Source organism: Falco naumanni, chromosome 8, assembly GCF_017639655.2.
Source record: "Falco naumanni isolate bFalNau1 chromosome 8, bFalNau1.pat, whole genome shotgun sequence".
Classification (NCBI taxonomy): Eukaryota; Metazoa; Chordata; class Aves; order Falconiformes; family Falconidae; genus Falco; species Falco naumanni.
Genome location: NC_054061.1, coordinates 55,650,076 through 55,669,187, shown reverse-complemented (window position 1 = coordinate 55,669,187; position 19,112 = coordinate 55,650,076). Strand labels below are relative to the sequence as shown.

General features: G+C 38.2%; 1 protein-coding gene across 1 annotated transcript in view; it reads right to left on the bottom strand.

Moving 5' to 3' along the window:
• Positions 1–11,302, bottom strand: part of SPAG16 (sperm associated antigen 16) — a 413,057-nt gene extending 401,755 nt beyond the window's left edge. The window contains exons 1-5 of the mRNA XM_040603905.1: positions 11,246–11,302; positions 10,232–10,379; positions 6,128–6,174; positions 5,620–5,718; positions 199–326 (exon numbers count right to left, since the gene is read on the bottom strand). Of these exons, the coding sequence (XP_040459839.1) occupies positions 199–326; positions 5,620–5,718; positions 6,128–6,174; positions 10,232–10,379; positions 11,246–11,302 (479 nt within the window). The remainder of the gene's footprint in view (positions 1–198; positions 327–5,619; positions 5,719–6,127; positions 6,175–10,231; positions 10,380–11,245) is intronic.
• Between the last annotated feature and the right edge of the window lie 7,810 nt (positions 11,303–19,112).

Below are 19,112 nucleotides of genomic sequence, written 5' to 3'. Positions count from 1 at the left end.
CTTTCTTGAAAGTCTGTCCTTAAACCAATAGTTTGCATCCTCGTCCTCCACATGAATGTATTTATTTGTTAAAACACTACATATTTAAGAATTACTTGTACTCATTACTGGAAATATATCCTGAAATACTGAAAATACTTGAATCCTGAGCATTACTTTCCAATTCTCAAAGTAACATGGTCACTTAAAATATTTTACCATTCAGTTTGGAAGCAGTCAAGGGTTCTGGACATTCCAAATCTGACCAGGAAATTGCAGAAGAAGTCATCTATTGCTTCAGGTAATTCAGACACCGATTTCTCAGAAGTCAGAACCGATTGCAAAGCCTGAAATTAAAATTTAATAATTGTCATTAAACCTACAAGATCAACACAATTATCATACCTTCTATTTCTGAAGTCATCTAAAGTCCCAGATCTACTGCAGTACAGTTGAGTGTTTCCGTTGTCTTTACTGATCAGATCTGTAATCACTGATCCTTCTAATGTCAAGGTCTGTGAAAGGTTATAGAGAAATAACTCAAAAATCACCCGATTTAAGCAAGTATTCTGAACCTGACATGATCTGATATGGACTTAAAACTATTTAGCCGATGGATGATCTTCTGTCACTGACCAGAAAGAAAATGTTAGTTCTCATACTCCTGCACCTTTCAGCAACCTTCAAAACTACTGATGAGAAAAATCAGTACTTCATCTAATAAAAACCACAGGAGTCCAAGGTGATAGTAAACCAGCTTATATTCTGTTTGTAATGATGCATACAATGGAGACTGAAAGAACTGCATCTCCATCATTAGATGTCTTAGTCTCAGAAAGATCAGTTCTCCCTTTTCTTCTTAACATCCGTATGCACACTGAATGAAGCCGCCAGACAACACTGCTACAAGTGTTAGCAGAATGCAGATGGTGCACTGAGGCCTCATAGGCAGCTCTTCCAGTGCCATCAAGACAGACAGCTATTCAGATAGGATCAGCTCATGGGTCAAACACAGTTGCCAAAAGCAGAATCAAAACAGAACAGAGGAATCCTACTACAGAGAGAGAAGGAAAAAAAAAAAGGGGGGGGGGGGGGGGGGGGGCAGAGAGAAAAGCAGAGAGAGAAAAGCCTTTCACAGTTTTCTGTTGCAATGCAAATTTCTTTCCTTCACCCAACTCCATTCAGCCCACTCAGTGTATAGCTTGATACTAGGCTCTCCTGGAGAGATTTCAAGATGTAAGGACGTATGTAAACGGTAAAATATGACCAAGTTGAGACTATGCCCCCCCCAAAAAAAAAAACCCAAAACCCATTTAAAGATAACTAGATGACAGACTGCCACAAATTGGCAGCTGAAGTGGTGCCCTTATATCATTCGGATTTCAAATGGATTACAGCAACCTGACATACCTAAACACGAGGGTCTCAGCATTTGGGAACCACATGTGGGCACAATGCAACTATCACTTGGAGTGCTCTTGAAATAAACTCAGATTGTATGACAATGTGTGCCACATTATTAAAAAAAGAGCTAGCACTGTAGAGATGAGAAGCAGAAACCGCTTCCACACATGCCTACACTCTTTTCTTCATTCCAATACTAACAAAACTGAAAAAAATTCCAGTGAGATATTCATCAAGACATGCTAAAGGCTGTGACTGCAAATCATTTCCTCCATCCATTTAAAAAAGAATCTGTAGGCCAGGGATTTTTGATAACTCCATTCATTTATGGCTTATTCATGTCCTTAGTGGGAGCTCTATCAATATGACTGCATAAATTACCTGGAGATAAAGCCATTTCTCTTGATAAAATAAAAACACTGGAAAAATCTCATAGCCATTTTGTATAATACAAAAAATGTTGTGTTTAACCAAGAAACCTACCTAATATAAACAGAAAGAATTGTACATGTACGATCAAGGCCATGTAACACCATTATAAATAACACAATATGCCAAGTGCAATGTAATATTTAGCATATTTTTGTTACTAGAGATACAGTACATTAGACAGGTCTATTTTCTAATTGTGGTAATACAAGTACCAGAGAGAGTACATCTGCAGACATGCAGCTGCATTCCTTTTTTCTTGCTTCTTTTCTTTCTTGATTCTAAGTGAGGCAAACATCTAATATTGTTACTTGTAGTTTCCCAAACACATCTATAAACCCAGTCTTTGGAAGAAATGACACAGTTTGATTCCCTTAATAAATGAAAATATGATAAGAATTCATTCCATCCATGCAGAAGAGAATTTATTAGCTAGATACTAGCACTAAGAATCATTTCAGGAACCAAAGCTCAACAATACAGGGAAACAATACAGGGAAAAATGAATGCAGTCGAACAGGCACAGTATTGGAACAGGGCCTGAGGAAACCAGAAATAAATTCTCAGCTCCTCTGCAGACTTTGTGAATGATATTAGGCTAACCACTTGCTTTAATCATAACCTTGGATGACTACCCATAGAATGGCATAATAGTAATTTTTTTTTATATATTTCCCTATTTAGAAATGAGGAAAATACAATCTATTAATGTGGTGCGAACAGACACCCTACAGTCACTATACAGACAAAACCACCTTATTAAAGGATTCTGACCATTAAGTCAAAATAAACAAGCTAAATATTTGCTTTGTTAAGTATTTGTTAAATACCTCTTGGTTAAATATTTTTTAATTAAAATCTTCCAAAACATTTTCTGTGTAAGGATTGTAAATATGGCTGGTAAAATAAATTAATTGCTAAGTAGCTTAACCTTAAGGACTTCACAATACTCACAAGAGTTTCTATCCAATGAAGAAAGAGGAACACAAAATAAATGAGTAATTTCTCTGAAAAACAGAGCAAGCTGTTCTTGTAAAACTTATTAAATGAACAAAGAATATAAAAAGGCAATTCAAGGATTTTTAACACATTCAAACAAATTAAAAACCAAACCTGCAAAAAATATAAGATTAACGAAGAATAGAAACGTAACTTCAGATTATTGTTTGGAATATTAAGAAAATAAAAGATCCTGGAACAGAAGTGTAATAGTCATAACTACTGAAGAAAATATTTCAGCCAGTTTTGTGTGTGTGTGGTTTTCCAGAAGTTCTGTATCCTTCTCCTATGATCCCTATCACCTGAAGATTTTCTTTCATATGCAAAATATTCGGTTGTATTTAAGAATAATTTATATCACTATACAATGTCTCAAAAAACAGAAAAAAACCCTTGAGTTCTGACCAAAAAGGACAAATGAAGACGAGAACAGGAATAGCAGGCAGAATCACCGTCGTCCAAAACATGTGTTGCCCAGCACAGCTGTATTTTGAATCAGCTGCCATTTCACCAGACTAGAGGGAAATGATTATTTACAGCTTAGAGCTCCATCATTTCCCTGGTGGGACCCAAACAAAAACATGAAATGTAATTGCTGAGCAAGCCTCAAACTCCTTGAAGACCAGTGGTTTCACTGCACCCATGCAGATACCCAGAAAGAAAGAAAATACACCTCAATATTCCCTGTAGAAACACAGTTTAGTTCCTACCAACAATTTTATTTTTTAAAAAAATATTAATAGCGCCATCTTCTATTTGCTCATATTGCTCTTTTTAATTTAGTAATTAGCGCTAATTGCTTTGGAGAAGGAAGTTTGAAAATAAGCATTTTTCTTAGAGTTTCCTGGTTATACTTGACCTTTTTGCAGGGCCTAAAAGAAATTGTAATTACTCAATTTAGAAACTGTGGAAATTCATAGTATCTGCATTTAGCAAATCACTTATTTTTGGATCTCGATCTGTGCCTTTTCTATATAATTTCTTTAACAAAAATATTTACATCTAGTATCATAATGTGATCTTTAATACGGGACTGGGTATATGAGTTACTATGAACAGGAAACACAATCACTTAAAATTGTTTATCACAGAGCAGCTATTCCAGGATATGGTTATTTTTTAATTTAACCTATTTTTGCCAAGATTAGAAGCTAATGATTGAAAAAGCATACCAATCATTTATCACTGGAAGATGGCAGCCTTCTACGGTGCTTCTTAGCTCAGAGTTTGCGTATCGTTTTAATATTAATTCACAGGAAACAGTGCTTCTGACTTGGGTCACCAAAACCGTCTGCTGCAGCATTTTGTTTTTCCAGTGAATTAGCATCAAGCAATCTAGTCATTGAGCCTCAAAGAATACAGACTAAATAGTTATGAAAGCTGTCAAGGATCTAGCAAGTGTATTAAAACATATTTCTGCTCATGTCTTCCCTGTCTAAAGGCTGAAAATATTTCAGTTTCAAAATTGTGGAAAAAAATGAGGCCTCCAAATAATGAGTCAATCAGCAAGAAGGCAGACATGCATTAGCATAAGCACAAAATCAAAGAGAATTTAAACACACGTGTTTTTGTTTTAAGGAAAGGTAACACCTTCAGTTTGATTAAACAGGACAGATATTAGCATATTGTTTCCTACCATTCAAAGTTCAACAAATCAATAACAAGGTAAAAAGATTATTTAATTATAGCACAACCAAAAGATCAATAGATTAAAAAAATTTCTTCCTTGTTTCACTTTTGATCAAATGTCAACTTGCACAGTAAAACAGACGTAACTTCAGTTATACTTAAAGAACATTAAGAATTTCCACTACTTGGTTAACATTGAGTATGTTGAGTATGTTCAGTCTTAAAAACTTCTGCCACCTTTCCATTAATTTTCAGGCATATTCAGTTTCAAAACATGTAAGACACCAGGATTGTCAGTTTTCATTAAAAGTTTTGATCTGAAATACTAAACTGACCTGTTTATATGCCCCAGTGCAGAAGAAAATGCACATTTTCCCTCCATTTTGATGGTAAGAATTGTTCAAATAATTTAGTCTTTTCGTTATTAATCATTTGCTTTTGCAAAACAAAGACTATGAGGAAAGCTTACTGATGAGGCTGTGAGATAGTGCTGGTATTAGAAACCCAGCAGGCAAAAGCACCTTTCCTCTAGGTTGTTATAAGCAAGTAAATTCAGATAAATCTTATTTTGGAAAATGCATTATAACAATCCCATTGTGTAGTTCTAAACTATTATATGACTGTTTTGAAATCAAGCTGTACATATAAGAAGTGTCAAGAACTAATGTATGACACCACTGATAATTTCATTAATATTTTGATTTAACACAGTGTAACAGCCCATTCTTTATTTTCAATATACACATAATCTTTTCTAGCAAAGTATTCAAATACAAGCTTCTGTGGGTTTTACGCATACACAGTTTGTTTCCTGTGTCAGGGATCACACTCTCATTCAATCTACTCAATATAGAAACAAACCCTAAAATACTGATATATTGTAATAACATTAATATATTTAAAATTAGCTATATATTTGTTACATGTATTTGCAATATCAGGTTGTTTATGGAACATAAAGTGAACAGAAGTTGAAGGAAGATGAAGCCCAGGAAACAAGTTGCTTTTTCCACTGTGGCCTATGTTTACCCCCTAGAAACTTCTAAAAAATGAGACAATTGTTTCCACACAAATATTTCATAAATAAAATAATAAAAGAATTAAAAAATAAATAAGTTTTAGACCATTAATGCCAACTGAATTACAGACAGAATCTTAGAATGTTTAGGAAGTTCTTACTAGAATGTGGGCATCTTCAGCCTGCTCTTGAATAGTCTGCAAAGCCTTCAACAGATCCTCATCATCTCCCTGAAGGCTAAACTCATCATCTGCTGGAACCTAAATGAAATAATTTAAGTCAGATATCAACATATTTTATACAACTTTCTTTCAGAATGCAACTGTTCCCACTCCCAGGACAACTACCGAAAACAATCTCATTCCTGTTAAACTAATATTTTGCTATATTTAAATAGAATTTATACTGGTGAAACACACATAAATAAGCTGAAGCATTTAAACAGAAATGCCTGTATCTTCAGAAAGAGTATTTAATGTTAAAATAAAAACTTACAAATCAACTGATACTAAATCTTCTCTTGAAAAATAAAAATATGGCTAGCATCATTGCACTTTATAAGAGGAGATTCAAGTTATTTCTCCTAGGACATTTTTGTGGCTGATGAAGTAAAACAGAAGAATGAAACATGAATATTCTACCACATATATCAGAAGATTATCAATTTACCTCCTCGTACTGATAATCATCTTTAGAATCGTCAGATATGGTAAATTCTGCAGATTTTGTTAAGTCTGAAACAGCTGATGCACATTACGAGCTCCAATTTAAAAAAAAGTGTATCATAAAACAATCATCTATAAATCTGTTATCACCACCCTCACCCTTGTTCTTTTTGACACAAAACTACACTTGGAAGGCTTCTTTTGGCCTTTAGGTAAACAAGCCCAGCACCATTAAAAACTATTGTGCACAGGCACAGAATTTTGATTCAGAGGTTTTATAGCAGGTTTAAACACCATTAAAGTTCACCTCATCGGACTTATCAAAGTTAGAAGTCAAGCACCATCCTGAATTAAACAGTAGCTAAATTCTGCCCCCCACTTACCCAACCATCAGTTTTCATAAGGGTCTTACTACACTGAAGCTTCTATAGACTTTATGCTTCTAAGCATAACTAGCTTCATGCTGTCAGAGAATGGCACTTTTCATCAAATTCAGATGTACAAGTTCAAACATGAACATCTTGAGATCAAACACTAAATACTAAAGGACTATTTACTGAAGCTGATACAAATGCCTCATTAATTACAACACAGCTACAAAACAAAAAGATAAGGAACTTTCAAAATGTAAAAATCCATTTGAAAATTATCTACAGTTCCTCCAAATGCTTTAGAGTCAGACTTGTCATTAAAAATAACTACACGTGGTATAAAATGAAACCCAAATAAACATTTCATCCACTAGTCTCACAGCCCACGAAAGTATAACAGAAATGTTTTTAGCAAGATGCTCTGTTGACAGTTTCCCTAGGAAATCAGTTAGCCTACAAATGACCCACGTAAATCAACCAGAAATTAACTTTTGAAGAAAAGCTGGCAATTCAGTACTTCATACACAGACACACAAAAAAACAGATACACAATGTTCCAGCTTTGGATCAAGTTTCCTAAATATAAATTATTCTCCCAAAAAACAGTCCTTTTGCTGCACTTCTCACTGTACAATACATAGGCAAAAGTATCACCTGCATTTAAGACCCCAGCATCACAGTATCAACAAAACTATCAGTGAAATTGTAACCATCTGGAAGGCTAACAGCTGAAGATCACTCCCCAAAAAGTATAACCACCATTTGGTTTTTACAGGTTTGAGATACAGGATTAAGAGTTGTCATTTTCTCTTATAAATGCCACCAACAAGCAAATAGGGAAGTTATTGAGTGAATTAAGGCACAATTCCAGTAATCAAGTTGAAGCACATCTGTGTACCTCCAAATGCACAGTAACACCACATGCTTACTTATAGAAGTTACATACATAAATAGGAAACTGGCATGAACACTTCTTAAGCATCTCCTATCTAGGCTTAGGACGTGAAAGCAAATGCCAGTAATACCTGTGCCCTGAAATTTACCTCCTGAACTACTGCATCACAGGTTGCAGATGTGGGACACAGGACTTCAATTCAAGTCACTGCCTCTATGCATCTCAAATTTTGCTCCCTGCAAAAGATTAATTTTGTAACTTGACTGATTCTGGAATGTTTAATTCTAAAACCTCAGCTCCGCAAAAACTGATCTAAAAAAAAAATATTTACTATGCTTGCTTTCATTATAAGGGCTGGAGGGGGGAACAACAAAGGAATCCTCAAACTATTAGATTTAACAGGCCTAATAATCTGTTCTCTATCACACCAGAAGAAATCTAGATTAACTTTCTGGCTTTAATGGGAGGGCAAAGAAATCGTACAGTTCCACAAATGCATCTTTTCTCAGCATGGTACTCCAGGACCATATGCAGGTCCATCAAGGTAAGCAAAGAGAGCCCAGATATAAACATCTCATGTTGAGACATGACTTTCAAGAGCTGAACCAACAGACTTGAGGTAACTATCAGGGACTTGGGCACCTGGCTAACTTTCAGCTATCTGCCTGCTCCCTAGTACAACAGGAACATTCTGGTCCTCACATCAGTGTCTGACCACATCCTAATAAAACAGCTCCTAACTCCTCAGCTTTGTTCCTTCAACTCGGAGGGAGAAAAGTTCTCCTGAACTCCTGAATCATTCTGCTGATGACATAAGAAGGGAACAACAGCAAGGCACAGCAAAGCAGGAAGAATAGGTTTCCTTTATTGTTTGAAAAGGCAAGGATGCTTGCAGCAGGCAAGCGGAGATAAAACACATGGTAATATTGATTGACTAGTTAGGGTAATGTTCTCAAATGCCCCTTCATACCTTAGATTAAGATATCCTAGCACTAGCTAGCTGACTATACATTCTCTTTAAAGAATGAGACTTCAGAAAGTGTGGTTGTGCTTGTATAGCATGAATACTTGGGTACAACATTTTTTGTATGAAGCAGGAGACAATTTCCATGTATATGTGGTAATTCTGTGTATGAACTAAGTATCTGCATACTTCTCTGGAACCTCTAAGCCTCTTCATCGCTTTATAGCCCTGTATTTATCAACCTTATTAATTCAACCAAATTATTATTAAAACAACCAAATTAATTCAAATAAAGTACATTTAAATGAAATATTGTATCCAATAATTTTTCAAACCATGTTTAGTGATTCTGTCAGAGAATATTTTTCTAAAGCTATCTTTTGTATGATCATTTTCCCCCCAACTCAACTAATTCTTTCTGTATTTATCAAATCCTTCTATGCAGATAGAAGCATCACCGCAGTATAACCTTAAAGTGAAACTTTCAAACACTGTTTTTTTCCCCTGAATTTTTAACTGACCTGACAGTCCTTGCAATCCCCTACGGTCTAAGCTAGTGAGTAATTGCAAATGCTGAGCACATACTACAATATTACTTTAAAAATCATTATTTCCTAAACCCCTCCCTCTTTTTTTCTAGAAATCATAGCAAGGTGCACAATAAAACAGAGGAATTAATTTCTAAAACTACTGTGCACTGTCAATTCTTTCTTTAACAGGTCCTGACGCAGCACTTTAAGCACAGCACACACTATGAGAACAGCTATACAGTTTCAAGAAGGTAGAAACAGAGTCACAGCTTGCAAAGGGCAGTCTCCCACTTTTTTTTTTTTTTAAATTCATTTTATATTGGTTTACATCTTACTTCTAGCAAGGCAGGAAAAACTAAGGTATTGGTAGAGCTCAAATTGTTCAGCCTCTAAAACAAAGCGTGAAAGATCTTCTTGATTTGGTAGCTCACAGCTACAAACCAGAACAGAGCTGGTCTGATATAGTGACCAAACTAGAATTTGGGTCACCTGGCCAAAAAGTGCATGTGAAAGCCATAAACTCCTAACATAATTTGCTCCAACTCAAACATGAAAAGAACTCAAACTTTTTTTCTCCCCTCTAAAAGCCCCAGCAAATAAAATTATGTCCAGGCTATTGTATCATAATCTTTATGACTCGGTCATACACGGTACTGACCCTACCCAGGGATACCGCGTCAGTTACTCTGCGGGCAGGCAGGGGAAACTGAAGGAGCAGCTTCCACAGCCCCACTGTCAGCCCTTGTAACAACTCCCGTCACTCCTGCGTAAATATTTTGCATTTACTGATCAACAACTAACCTAAGAGAGGAAACAAGTGCCTTTGATCTCACAGTTTTAACTCTTGCTTAGACTGCCCCATCCACGCGGGGGGTAAAATGGCCTTTCCTTACCAAAGGGTCACACCAGGACCCTTACCCTCAGCAACGAGCTCAAACGTCACGCTGAAGTACGACGACCCTACCGTTTCTGCAGGGGAAAAATAACCCCAAACCCCGCATGCTGTCCCCGTTAGGCCCGCAGGAGCAATAGCCCTCAAAAACAAGCAACAAGGCGGCTGACTTTTTTAGCTTTTTTTCTTCTTACGCTGTGAAAACAGCTTGGCAACCTGCGGGTCCCCGCCGGGCCAGTCCCGCCCCCGGCCCCAGCCCCTGGCCCCGGCATGGTGCACAGTGCCCTGGCCCTGCCCGACCCCCCCAACCCGCCGCCGGGGCGCCCCGGGACCCCCGCCTGGGGACCACCATGACACACGGGGGGAGGCGGGAGCGCTGAGGCGGGGGGGGGAACCGTGAGACCCCAGGGCGCCCCGCAGCCGCCCGCCTCAGACGAGGCGGAGGAGGAAGGATACTCTGCAGGCAGAAGGACGCCTCAGAGCCCGCCGCCTCCTCCATGGCCGCGGCCTCCCGCCGCCGCGTCCAGCCGTTGCCGGGGCGGCCTCTCGCGAGAAGAGGCTCCCGCGCCCCGCGCAGGGCCAGCGGGCGGGCGGTGCCATTGAGCTTCGTGTAGCGTTATTTACGCTTGGCTTCCTTGCCCCCGGAGGCCCCAGCGGGTGCTGTCAAAGTCGCGGCAAAACATCTCCCACATTTTACCAGCGAGGGAGCGGCCCCGGTCCCGGCCGGGGCCGTGAGGAGATTTCTGGAAGTTGTCCGGGGTGTCCCCTCAGGGTGCTCCCGGCTGGGTGCTGCCGCCTTCCTGACTGCAGTATGCTGCATTTTCTGAAATGGAAGGAAAACAACAGGAGAAAGGAAGGGGAAAACGCTTCGGTTTCACATCTTCTCTAGAAGAAATGTTTTTGTAGCCAAAACAGGTGTTTGTTCACCTGAGCTCAGTCCTGTGGGACCAATAGCTTAAATTAAGCTCCCACAGCATGTTCAAGTTTAATTAAGAGCAGGAATTTTCCCAGGCAAAAGTTTGGGAAAGCAGCATGCCATATCTTCTTACACGTTTGAGGAGAATGAGTGTTAACAGTTCTTAGGAGTTTGAGATAAGCTGAAAGGATTCAGCAGAATTTTTTTTTTTTATTATTTTAAAATAAGCTTAGGGGTCCCAGTCCTAAATTTCCAGAGTTAACGGGCTTTGTATGCAGTGGGGATTCAGAATTGGTGTTTGAATTCATGTGAAGTAACTGAAAATAAATGCCCAGAGTCTCTGAAAAAAAAAAAAAAAAAAAAAAAAAATTGCTAACAGCTGGTCCAACAGAAGAGGCACCAATTTTGCTTGCAAGCTTAAAAAAAATAAAATTTAAGATTTTAAATACAGTCGGAAGATCAGAGAAGATGGATGTGGGTGAATTTGAATTACATGTTTGTTCAGGCTAAAGGCTGAACTGAATTAAGATGCAATCTGCAAAAGAGGCCATTACCTGCGAAACTATTATTTTCGCCTTTTCTTCCCAGAGACTGTCACCCAGGATTGCCATTCCTCTTCCATTGTAGACATACTATTGAGAAATGATAACTACTTTGGTACTATTGAAGTCTCCAAACTGTAATAAAAGAACTGTTTTGGCACAAGATTATCACAACACTGTTCAGGCAACAGAAACTGTTTTGTTCCTTCGCAAGTTCTCTATTGTCAGCTTCACCACTGGTGTGAGTTTGATACATGTCAGGGCTTGAACTCATCTGGGTTCAACAGACGGAGGGCAAATGCTGACATACCTTTCTTTTTGTCTCAAAGGGTTGGTTTTACCCCTTCAGAGGAAAGCGATGTGACCAGAACAACGTTCTTTCATCCACATCCAACCCAAGAGAGTAGTCCTGAACTCCAGCAAAGCATCTGGAAAAATAATAAAAAATAAGCAGAAGTGGCATCATAAAGCAGAACACCCATGAGTCAGTAAGCCTCATTCTCTTCGGGAAGTTCCCAATTCCACCACAAATCACAGAGTAGGTGTAACTGTTCTTATGTCACACTGGCAAGCACAGCCAATAAGTATTGTAACTTAATACCACTCACTTCTCTCTCAACAGGCTTGCTGTTAGCCTTTACCCAGAGCTGAACAACAACAAAAAAATGTTAAGCAGCATCCTTCTCTCCACTGAGGGTTTTCTCTGCCTCTACAGGCCTAACTTCTCCCTGCAAATTTTTCACAGAACTTCTCGATCTCACCAGAATATGGAAATGTATGGTATCCACAATTGAAGAAGGCTGATGAAAGCTTAAAAATGGCTCAGAGATGTGCTTCAGGGAAGATTAAGACCAGAAAACAATTAATAGTGAAGGACAAAAGGATTTCAGTTGTCTTGTTTTATTAAAGAAATAATTAAACAGCTTGATCAAAGTGTACAAGTAATAGATTTGATAAGAAAGGTTACACAGATAGAAACATATCCAACTGTACCGAGAATTAAATCAAAATAAATCACAACTAAAACCAAAGAGCTAATTTTTAACAAATAACTATTTGACTGATTTTCAAGTATAATGGATACTGTTCCTGGAGGATTTTAGCAACGACATAATTCTTCATAAAATTTATATTCTACATTCAGACATCAGCTCAGGACATCCTATGGCTTGCATTTTCAAAAAATGTAGATACGGTCATTGCAATGGTACCTTCCATGAAAAAAAAAAAAAAAAAAGTTGAAATGAGAAGATAAGCAGTTCTACAATATGTGGAGATTTGCCAGTATCCTAAAGGATCCATAGATTTGATTTGTTCCCTTATAAAGAAGAATCAGTTGGTCACTGATCATTATTTTCCAGAGGTTTAAAGCTTTGTTTGGAAGCAGCGTTTGGTTGGCAACTTCTAAACTATATATGTTATCCCATCGCAGCTATATAAAAGACCTGATAGTAAAATAACTTTCATTCAAAAGGCATAACAAGCCAACTTGTTTCTCTCTACCTTGTTGAGAACCAGCTACCATAAATACATTATATTTGGTTATTGCTAAGCTGAATTCCAAATACCCGATTCACCCTGCTTTATAGTTTCATAACAGTCTGAGTTATAAATGATTATCACCTCCCAAATGGCAATAACCAATGTTGTTACTGTATCCCATAACTTCTCGTGAGAAAGACATGGAAGCAGCAGTTTGAGTGTTTCATTAGACAGTTTACTTTTCTCACACAGTAAAGACTAAGCCGTGCACCTTAGCAGATCTATCAGCCAGACAAGTTACAGTATTTGAAAAAAGATCACTTGTGAAAACCAAGTAAACTGGAACACTCCAGAAGTGTTGCACATGCTCCCAAGCTCTAAGGGCCAGATACTTTTCCAGCTTTGTACCACAACTGAAGGACTGCAAGACTATCCTCTCAGGGCAAAACACCCCCTCCTACTGAGCTTAACAAGCAAACTGACTACAATCCTGATGAGTTAAAAGAACAGAACATCCATACAAGCTACTTTCAATGACTTCCCTCCCATACAGGAAGACGTCCAAAAGGTCCAGTTTATGCACTTCATCACAACAGACAAGCAGCCAGCAAAGAATTCTCAGCCCTGCTGACTTTTACACGCCCATTTGTGATTGTTCTTCAGTGCAGCTTTTGGGGAGAAGGGACAAGGGAATATCAGCAATTCAGCTTATGGAATGAGCACATAGTATGGCTGGGAACACTATCAAGGCAGTATCCGGGTGACAGTCAAGAGGCCATTGTCCCAGCGGTCATTGTGGAGCATGGGACTACAGCTGGAAGCCAGAATGAGTTGGCAAACATCTTCTTCCAACTTCTGCTGTGCCATCTGGTTTCCAGTTAGGTGACTGACATTAAATGTCTTTTCGCTGTATTACCATCTGGCAGCTGCTTGTACAACAACAGAGTAACATGCAGAATTTGGCTAAGTTATCCTAAGAATCATATCAAGGATACTTGCAACACTGACTCCGAAATGAAAGAAAGCTTACAAGGGAAGTTGCTTTAACTGATGGCGTTACATGCACAGAGTATTGCAGGTCGGTTACAGGCAGTGGGAAGTTACACATCCTTACATTTTGCATGTATTTTACAGAGTTCCAGTAAAAGTTTCTAACTTGGGGGCCCATACAGGTTTCCACGGATGTAAACAATGTATCCAAGAAGTATTCCTTCTTGAAAAATAGCAGCACTTTTGCCATGCTATGGAAATACATTCACTTTTACAATATTAGAGGTGCAAGACTTTTTTGCTGTGATGATGCATGTCAAAAGTAGTGTTAATAAAGGAGGCAAATTAAAGGAATTTATTAGCACAAGCAAGAGTCTCAAAAAGACGGTACTTTAACAAAAGTTTCATGTAAAAACGTTAAGCATTACCAAATACAGTGTAACTACAGTATTAAGTACAACATAATACCTGTAATGCCAGGTCTTCATATTTATAAAGGTCACATTTGCAAAGCTTAGGGGCCGTAGTAAACCTTGCTGGGCTTTAAATGTGCTTTTATAAAAAATGGAGCAGGATTTTCAATAAATATGATCCCATGACAGCTTAAATCAATAAAGTTTCTACTCTGCCTTCTGCTGTGCATTCCTTCCTCTTTCCTTGCTCCTGTGCTGGTACTCATACAATTCTCAAATAATTTTAACTTAAAAAAAAAAAAAAAGCTAATCCAGGCCAAAAAAAGAAGTTTTGTTATTTTTTGAATGCTAGGAAAAGCAATACCAGAATGCTAGAGGTTTGACATTCAGAGTTAAGCTGAAGTTATTAAATGTAGTACTAGTTTGTCTCTACCCTGTAGAACGTTCAATGTATAAGCTTCTACTGCATTTCCAGATGTTTCTACAGATTAGATCTAGAATGTACTAAGTCTCTGAAACAAAGAAGGTTTGAGTTGAGATTGTATGAAAACAAGTCAGTCAGTTTCCCAATGCGTCAGCACTTCTGCTGATGTTAATTCTCCTAAGCATTTTATTAAAACCATAACTAGCACTAGATGGAATACTAGTTAATACTAGTTATACTATGTAATCACCAAATCCAAAAGCTGGGGTTTTTTTGAAGCCAGACTAAAGTTTAGAAATTATCAATTTCACACAGCTCTTTTACAGGAAAGAATGAGACAATGCTCTGCTCAAAACCAAATGGTATGAGTGAAAAAAAAAAAAAAAAAAAAAAGATCTGACTGCACTTCAGAAAAAATTGGGAAAGAATAGTCAAGTACTTTATCAATAACACAGCATGACATCAGTACAACACAACACAGGTTTTACAGGGCACAGTACTGTGAAGTACAGATTTCCCCACTGCAGACACCAAAATTGTAATGTATGTGGTCTAGTCTGTACACTAATGTATATAAGAGTGATTCTATCCACAGTGATGCTGCTGTTTCCACCACATCTTCTGCCATCGTTGCCTTTGAAAATTCTCAGGAGCATTGGACAGATGGTACATTTTGGCTCCCCCTGTACTAAATTTGAGAGCATTTCTGCATCACAGACAAGAATAAATTGTGCTAAGAGAGAGAAGAGAAGTGGCATGTAGTATTTTTTTTATTTTAGAAGTGTAAGTGACCCATGTTCTCTCTAAACTGGTTTTATGAACACCAAGTTATTTATGCAGCTTATAGGAACTAATGATCATCTGTTCCTAATAATTACAGGCTTTTCGTTTCATATGTTCTTTTCTTTGAAATGAAGTTTAGTTAAGCCTTTCAAATTTAGGCTACTTTGACCACAAAGCAGCTAATACACTCCTACTTCAAGCTAAAAAAAATTTTTAGAACTATATGTGACAGTTCAGTTGTAAAAAAGAAAGCCACCATCTTTAACACAAAAGACCAGAGGAAAAAAGCACTATTGTCCTAACCAGTGCTTAGTAATAGAAGCATGAATTGAGATGCCATCATGTCAGAAGAGACAGTAACAAAAAGACAAGCAACAGAAAAAGCTAGCAGAAATTACTACTTTTGTTTATTTTACCATGCTTCCAAGTAATCCACTACTTGTTACCTAGGTAATACATCTTCCCATTAGAAGTCTGAGTCTCATACTAATTAGCACATGCCAGAATGATTTTAGCTGGTTTTCTGCTCAATTTTTTTTTTTGTGCAAGAGTATGAATGTGCACACATTAAGACCTGGCATAACCAAATTTTCTGTCAAAATCAGATTAAAAATACATAAAGCTGAATATATCTACCAAACCCAAAGTATTCAAAACTGTTGGGTGCTTCAATAATACTAAGCTTTCTCCCTCTACCCAATCCTCTGTTATCTATATCTTAATCAGACACAGCACAGAAGACTTAACTTTTCACTTCTGTTGCCCCAAAACGCGTTTGCCTGCTCTTTGTGGCTGTCCTTGCTTGGATTCATTGCTTCCTTTTCCCTTGGCTTTTCCCTATGCTGACCAACATCCTTCGAAATCCAACCATTTCCATTTGTGTTTTTAGCAAATTTGACAATCCTTGAGTATTTCTTCAACATGTATCTTTTCAGAGATACACCTAGAAGATACTGTGTATTCCTCTTTAAAGAAAACAACCAGGAAATTATATAAAAAATTGGTCTGAGAGGTCACAGAATTTGATGCAAGATAGGCAAGGACTAGCAGAGTATTTGTAGCCCAAAGCAACATTTTCCACCAGAGTATCTAGCAAAGCCTCACACTAACTGCTTAGAGCCAGTTGCATTGATCAAGACAGACCATGGAATTTTAGCTTCCTCTCTATTATTCTGTGCCTTCTTAGAGCAGTGCCATTTTCTCACATACAGAATGTGAAGATACAAATAATGAGAAGTCATCCACCTCTAATCTGTCTTAACTCAGCTGTGGGTGGCAGCCTATGCTAGTTGCTGCATATTATATAATGGAGACTGCACAGTTCATCTTTTTGCTTTATCATCATTAAAAAGATATAGTACTTTGGGCAATAATGCTGTAAAAATGCAACATTTTGGAGAAAAGACCTTTTTTTAAAGTCTTCTACATCCAGTACTGATGGCAATTTGTGATGCGAATGAAGTGTTTTATGGTTTTCAGTTTCATGCATCTGATGAAAGCAATAGTACAATATTGACATCATACTCTTAAATGTCAAAGCTTTGCTTTTGTGATTTTTGTAATATTTTGTTTAAATATTGAAGTGCCACAAAACTGAAGTCTGAAAATGCTATGTTTAAGTTCTTTGCTTTTACCTTCATATTGCTCATAGCACAGCCATAACTTTTGCTATCAAGCCATTTGCTCATTTTGATATAAAATAGAATGAGCAAATATTGGTAATTCAGCCTCTCAAACTATACCCATATCTTGGGCACTTGCATTGCATTTGAAGATGCCCAAACTGGTTTAAAATGTGCTAGCTCACACACTAGAAGCTTAATATAAACTTGCTATAATTCATGCCACTTCATACTTCACATACGTTCCCAGTAATTTAGAGCTGAATCTCTTAAGATAAACTGAGCATCTGAGAGGCCTAAAGCTATCCGGGCTTCTGAAACAAGGAGGAGGATCCTCTAGGTTTTCACTGACACAGAATCCTTAAAATTTGCTTTGCCAGCTTTGTCCCCTTCCTGAAAAGGGCAGTTGGAATGCCAGTGTCCAGAAAAGACATGCCATGTATGAGCCCTCACACCCTGAAGTGAGGGATGAGGTGCTCAAGCCCTCAAGAAGGATGTCATTTCAGGTAACAACTTTCCAGTGCTGTGTTTTGACCAGATGAGACAGCTCTTTGTTCTGTGTGTTGATTACTGTACTACCATCCTGAGGCAGCTAGCTGTCCAAAACATGTATTTACAAGGCCTGATAATTCCTCTCCACTGGTCAGGAATAGAGAGGAATGCAGCCTTACTTTTATAGTAGTTTATTCCAGTGGAAGTTAGGATGATATGGCTATTAAAGGACTACAAAATTTATCTGTTTAAATTAACCAGATTAACCATAATCCCTGTAAAGGCATTTCTGACCCTTCAAAATACACAGCTGGTTCAGAAGAGAAGGATCAGAACTCCCTCACCTACGTTCACCTCTAAAAACTTCTGAGCACATATTTGTACTTTGCTGGAACGTAACAGAGGTATCTTCCTAGGCCACCGTGACCATCTTCTTCCTTACGAAAGATACACAACCTGTCTTGCTGCACTTCGTAGAGTTGATCACTCTTGAAATGGTCCTGTTCAATACCTGCTCAGCAACGTGAAGTTCCCCATCTACTGCCCTTTCCTAGGGCCAGCTTCAATTCAAACCCACATCAGAGCGTAGCTCCTTATAGTCCATTCTGTAGGATAGTGGGAAGTCTGAAACAAAGTATGGAAAGAAAAGGAAAGTAGGCTGAGTAGCCCATGCATACTGCTTTTGACATTTCTGTCACAGATGTGCTATTTTCACTTTCTATGCTTTTTATAAATTGTTTTTAACACAGAAGGAAACATTAGTTTTCACAAGCTAGGGACTACAAATCAGTATGTTTGAACATATGACAAGTGACTACAGTTGTAATTCCCACTCTTGTAGAAGGGAAGATCACTTGCTTTTTTTAAAAAACACAACAAAATTTGTGGACAAAAACATCTTTAAACACTAAGTCAGGTTCTCTGTGAGCTGGAGTTGCTGCAGGAGTACATATCAGTCCAGACCTAAATTACTCCTCCCATTCTCTGCCCCTCTCTGTTCAGGAAGAAGCATGCATATATGGCACAATGCAAAGTATATGCCTGTGACTATCGTGGGAGGCTTCACATGATGTCAGACCCTGGCGTCCCATCAGCTAGAACTTTTAAACCTAGAGAGGTTTTGTTTGGCACTCCGATTGGCCAGACAGAGCATCTTGCCAAGTTCTTCGCCCCGCTTAGCCAATGCCAGGTGATTTCACTGAGCCAGCAATTACTCTGACTGGCATGTGGTCAGGTCATATGTCAAAGACATATATCTCATTGACAATCAGGAGATTCCCCAATGAATAATTCAAAAAGACATAATCACCGTCGTGGCCCATTTTTCCAACCCAAGGTTCTGTCTCTAACAAGCACTCACTGAACTGAGTGAGACATGTTGACTACATAATTTACACTTCAAAATATCATGGTGTATACCATGCATGCAGACATCACCCAGTGATTTTACTTACTGCTAAAGGCAAAAAGCAACCTGTTGACCCAACCCTCAGTGCAATGAGGTGAGGTTTTCCTATCAACTTTAGAAGGAGCTGGACTGGATCTAATAAACTGAACCCATAAAGTCCATCATTCACAGGCTGTCATCATCACTGCAAGTGAAATCACTGGCTTTTTGGAAGCCACTTGTTATTTTCAACAGCCACAGGGCACACGGGTTCGCACAGAACTCA